The sequence below is a fragment of the Pterocles gutturalis genome, unplaced genomic scaffold (assembly GCF_000699245.1).
Source record: "Pterocles gutturalis isolate BGI_N339 unplaced genomic scaffold, ASM69924v1 scaffold31596, whole genome shotgun sequence".
Classification (NCBI taxonomy): domain Eukaryota; kingdom Metazoa; phylum Chordata; class Aves; order Pterocliformes; family Pteroclidae; genus Pterocles; species Pterocles gutturalis.
Genome location: NW_010101416.1, coordinates 2,282 through 8,090, shown reverse-complemented (window position 1 = coordinate 8,090; position 5,809 = coordinate 2,282). Strand labels below are relative to the sequence as shown.

Genomic DNA, 5,809 nt, shown 5'->3' with positions numbered 1-5,809 from the left:
TGGAAGCCATTTTGGGACACATTCTGCCAGCTGCTAGGCTGCAGGGTTTTATACTTGAGCAAATCCTCAAATGTTTCTGAACACCACTTCTGAATTTACTTCCCATGACAGCTTGTCAGGACTTTTTAGAATATGACAGAGTATATTTGGTTTTTATAGTTCTTAATGGATATATTAGTTTCTTCTCTTGCCTTGACCAAAAGACAGTGTACAAATAGATAAGGAAGGGGATGGTTTATTAACACATCTTCCACAGAGACAGGGCTATTCAGAGACATGTAATATGTTGTCACTTGAGTAGATTTGTTTAAAAAGTTTGTTAGTGATTTGTATAACATCCTTTTTATGGGGTCTCTCTCATCTGTCAATAGCACACTCTTTTTCACTCCTTTTCTAGATGGCATCTGCTGAAATTAGTACTCCTGTGTCTGTGAGGATGACTAGAAGAAGAACTAAATCAATTCATAAGCCAGAGGCAATTCAGGAATCTCAGTTTGCAGAGGTCGAACATGCAGAAACAAAGTCAGATGTCAGTGATAACTTAGAGATGCAAATTACTAGAAATGGGAACACAGCTGTTCATTCAGCACAGTCAGTTGCTGAACCACAAGCTGATGGGGATGTGTCGGAAACGGAATCAAACTGCTCTTCTGTGTCTGGTCTTCAGACACCTTTGTTTGTAAGAGTAACAAGAAGACGACAAATTGCGGTTCCTTATCAGCCGAGTTCAGCTGACAAAAAAAACCATGACAAGACAGCTTTTCTAAGTAAGTTAAACAAGATTCTGGATGAAGATGATGTCTCTGAAGCTGAGTCTTGTTCCTCTGCTGTTTCTGGTGTCCAGGTTCCTAATGTTACCAGAAATACAAGAAGCAGGCAAAGCAAAAAGAAATTGCAATCAGATACAGTTCATGAAGTCCAGAGGGAAGATATTTCTAATGCAGAGTCATGCTGCTTAAGTTCTCATATGCAACCGTTCGTCACTATCAAACGAATTACTAGGAGCATGCAAATGAAATCAGAAGCAGAAAATAATAAGCAGACTGATAAAAGAAGCATAATTGTTTCAGAAGATGAGAATTTAATTGAGGACACCACTAAATCTGAGCCAGTAATAATTTCTGATTCTAGACCTGCTGCAGAACTCGTCTCTGACACAGAAAACGGTTCCTCTGTCATTGGGGATAATAAAGAACCCAGTTCACCTAAAAGCAAATGTTCTCCCAAATCTGCCAGTACAACCCAGAGCAAAGATATGAAAGAAGAGTTTTTGAATGATGTGACACCCAGCAATCTTACAAAAATGAAACAAAGTGACACTGAATCACCTAGAAAAAAAGCAATAAAAAATACACAGACTGATGGGGCAGATGACTCAGAGGAAGCATGTAGCCAAATACAACAAGAACACAGTCAAATACTTGTGAGCTTGGGGAGATTAGAGCATATGGATCTGTCTTTGACTGATTGCAGGAGTCACAAACAATTTTTAGAATCCCAAGGGCAAATAACACCAAATAAAAGTAAAAAAATTCCAGAATGCAAAAGGCCAAATGCTGGGGCAGATGCAGAGCAGTCTTTCACCCATGCTGATAAGTTAAGAAAGGGTGAGCGATCTAGTGCAGTGAGCAGCCCGCAAAAGGACATAGCTGCTGCAGGAAGAACTGATAGTGTTGGCACATGCAGGATGCTTGAAATAGGTGTAGACACTGGTGAAGACCAAACAGGAGAATATGCTGAATCTGTATGCCACAGCAGTGAAAGATCAAACACTGGAAACAACTCTGCTGCATTGTTTCTGAGCAAAGATGAAAGTGATGAATCTGAAAATAGCAATGTGTCAGACATAGAAACAGTTGAAGAGAATCTGTGTTATAAAGAGGCAGATGAGAGGACTCCTTCCCTCAACAAATCTTTTAAAAACAGTTCACTGCATGCTGAAGGACTTTTTGTAATTGATACTGAGCCTGGCATGAGTTCCAGCCAAAAATATTATCTAGATCAGGTAGACCAAGATTGTGATGCTGAAAGTAAGCATGAAGGAAGTGAAAAAGTTGAAGAATTCTCAGATCTGGAAGAGGCTGAAGAGGAATTAATAGATGAAGATGAAAAGGATGAAGATGACGATTTGTTCAAAAATAAGAATGAGGTGTAAGTATCTTTCTGAGCATAACTAAAGAATGTGTATTTCATTCAAGCATATGCATAGGATATGTATATTAAGTGCTAAATGATGTGGAGTAAATGAGGGGAGTAGTCTCATCACATAAGTCATATTGATGTGGAAAGTGGGCTTGCGTCGATTATAAAATCGAAATATAGTCCATAAATTCAGGTTTTGAGTTTTTTTCAGTTTTGTATATAGCAGGATAGAACTCTGAAATGTTTAGGCATCTGGAGCCCTTCTATGTGTTCGTCTTAAAAAACAAAATGTGGCACTGGGTTAAACTGGTTGGGCTGACTTAACTGCTTATTCAGGTCACAGTTTTCTTGATGATTTTTTTCAGTGTGGATATAAAAAACCAAAAAGACCAGTAAGTTCCTTACACATTGCTTAATTAGATCATGCTTTTTAATCCCAAACAGTTGTATATACTTTATGTTTTCAGTTCTTGTGCTGTGGGATGGTCACACTTAAAGTGAAATCAGCCCAGTGAAGAATCAAAGAATAATTTGGGGTGGATGGGACCTCTTGAGCTCTTGTAGTCGAGCTCCTGCTAAATCCCTTCATATGCTTCATATGTTTAAAGCATAATACTCTGTTTAGGTTGGACAATTAGTTCTTAATTTTCTAAAAACCTTTAGGTAGGTCAGAAATCTTACAAAAGCTTAGCAAAGCATTCAGTGTAAAGCCATTATAGAAGTTTAGGCACAGTTTAATAGAAAGTTGCAGAGGGCTTGTATTAATAAGCATTCAAACTATATTAAATACCTGTTGTACCTTTTTAGATATTACTGTATTTCACCATAATAGCTTTATAGCTGTTAAGAATTCTTGTAATCAAAAAACTCCTTTTGAGTCAGCCGTCGTGTACTGTCTGCAGATACATTCCTTCAGCTGCCTGAATGAAGTAATAACTATTATACAGACAAGGACTTAGATATTCCTACGATGAATTCTAGCTTCTTCATACTGTCAACTCCTAGTGAAAAGTATTTTTACCACCCATATGTTTGTGCTTTTGTGGTTCTATTTTTTCCTCTTTGTCTAGCAAGTTTCTCAACGTATAGGAGTCATGAGTTCTTTTGGCAAGGTTAAGTGAATTAAGAATTAAATGTTACAGAAGATATTAATATCTAAGATAACAATAGAGCTTTAGAATTAATATGAAAAATTTGTGGAAGTGATTCCATGCGTATTGTTATTAAACTCTCACTTCACATAATGGTATGATTTTTTTTCCCCTCGTCTTCTGTCGCCTCTAAGTTATGTATTTCCTCTAGATACTGAGACTTAAAATCATTGCAGAACTGAACCTAAGTGGGAAGAATAAGAAAAATATTTTTTATGTTTATCTTTCCCAGAGGACAGTAGAAGATTTAGCTGCATGCTTGTTACAAGATCATAATCATTAACTATTTCCCTTTTAGTTTACATCTTTCCAGCAGCATAGACCCTGGTTTGAATATCAAGAAGCTTGGAGGTTTATATATTAGTTTCGATGCAAAAAACCAGAAGCCTAGATCGAGTGTAATTAAACAACTGAAGAAGAAGAAGGAGGACGAGGTAATGTGTTTACAAGTATGCAGTTACCTGTGACTACAGTAACATAAAGATGTTAATTTAATAAGCTTGGTTTACTTGTTTTTAAAGAAGTATCCTGTTTTACGGTTTGCTGAGAACTTCCATTCTTTTTGGCCAAAGTGTGCATTTTATTTGGTTTTAATGGTAAGAATTCAAACGTGTGTGACCCTTCACACACTGAAAAGCAGTGTAAATACCGGCAGTATCCCGTAAAATAAAATGATCATGCCTGTGGTTTTACCGAATGGTACAAGAGCTGAAGGTCTTTTAACAAGATATTTAGTCCGTAGCAAGATTGAATTTCAGTAAATACAGGTCTGTTCTACCCCAATATGGAATTAGCAAAAGCACCCCTTGTGATAAAGGGAATGTGTTATTTTTCTAGAGGCTGTTTTCTTAGGCTCATCCATGATAGCCCTCTTTATTCTGAAGCATTTGCTATCTCACTTCTTCCAGAGCTAGCCAACTCCTTTCCATTGGCCAGGGTTGTGTTTTGAAGGTCTCTATTACTTTCATTGCAGATCAAAGAAGCTCTAGTAATGCTTGCCTAGATTCTACTGTAAAGCAAATTCTAGAATTTAAATTCTAACATTTAAAAAAAATAATCTTACAGCTCTTGAAGAAGAGTATAATAACTCCAGATTTTGAAAAAAAGGAGTGTGTCCCACCCTTCAGGGAATCGCTTCACCAGCTAAAGAAACAGCGCAGGGTAAGTGAAGAGCTGATAATGCATCAAATGACAAAACAATCTTTGGCAGAAAGCCCCATGCTGAGACTGCGTGCATATACAGGCTTCACTGGAAGAGGAGTGATGAACTGCAATTTAGTGTCTTCCTTGAGCCATTCTATGAAAAGACATCCTTTTAGTCTTTTAGTGAGCAGAACAGTGAAATGAAATGTAATGTGCTCAGATGCTACAAATCTGTTGTTAATGCAGTGCTGATGACCTTCTTAATATAAGGGTCATAAAATACACTTTTTAAAGATACGGAGTTATGTTCTAAATGCTGCTTCATCTTTTGGAGGGGAGAGTTCCCTGCTTTATCCTGTCCTAGTTGCTGAATGCAAATTTATTATTCTTGGTATTGCATCCTAGGCAGAGCGAGAGAAAACAACCGGTGAGGGCTGGTTTGGAATGAAAGCCCCAGAAATAACAAGTGAACTGAAAAATGATCTTAAAGTTTTGAAGATGAGAGCTTCGTTGGACCCTAAGCATTTCTATAAGAAGAATGATAGAGATGGTCTACCCAAGTACTTCCAGGTAAGGAAACAGCAGAAGGTGGCATTGTACTGCTGAAGTCTGGAACAGCTGTTCCTAATCCCTGCCTATTTTGTAGGTAGCCTCTATGTTGATTTAATTTCATAGCTTAATTATTAAAGTATTTCGATCAGTTGGATGCAGTTTACAACTGCTTAACTATTGCATATGTGTATATGCTGGGGTTTTTTATTTTCATCTGATCTCATAGTACTGAACAAACATCTGACTTAGCCCTTATTCTGAACCCTAGATTTTCACTAGAACTAGATTTTCACTGCTTTTTTAAAGTGTTAGCCTTTTCTAACAAGTGTATAGAAAGTAGTTAGCATTTATTTTCTTACTAGTTAATACAGTTTGAATGGAGACAGATAGCTTTGTGATCAGTCAGAACTGCTGCTGCTGTAGCTCTCAGCATTGAAGTGATTTACATAAAGAAAATTAGTGCAGAAACTGTAGAAATAGGCTTCCATCTCATTATGCCTGTTTGAATAGTTAGCGTGCTTGAGGGGATTGCTTAAATTTCTCAAAATATTAACACTTTTCTCTGAAGGGTGGGTCTTGTTGTATGTTTTGAAGTTTCTGTGCATAGAAAAACTTAGATGGAAGTGTTCCACACAGTGAGATCTGTGCAAGTCTGTTTTAAGTACATGAAACATGTACTCCATGTGTCTCCACTACTAACCTGAATGATGAGAACTGGCTAACATGCTGGTTGGAAAAATTGGATGCATTCAAAGAGGAAGCCTTTGTCTTAGAGCTGGATTAACTGCTGTGTAGCCATCTAGCAAACCCACCACAATGAC

The 5,809-nt window shown here is 37.4% G+C and overlaps 1 protein-coding gene across 1 annotated transcript in view; it reads left to right on the top strand.

Annotated features, from left to right (window-relative positions):
* Positions 1 to 436: 436 nt before the first annotated feature.
* DNTTIP2 (deoxynucleotidyltransferase, terminal, interacting protein 2) overlaps positions 437 to 5,809 on the top strand; it is a 7,273-nt gene continuing 1,900 nt past the window's right edge. Inside the window, exons 1-4 of the mRNA XM_010083395.1 lie at positions 437 to 2,151; positions 3,592 to 3,727; positions 4,359 to 4,454; positions 4,842 to 5,006. Coding sequence (XP_010081697.1) covers positions 437 to 2,151; positions 3,592 to 3,727; positions 4,359 to 4,454; positions 4,842 to 5,006 — 2,112 coding nt within the window. The remainder of the gene's footprint in view (positions 2,152 to 3,591; positions 3,728 to 4,358; positions 4,455 to 4,841; positions 5,007 to 5,809) is intronic.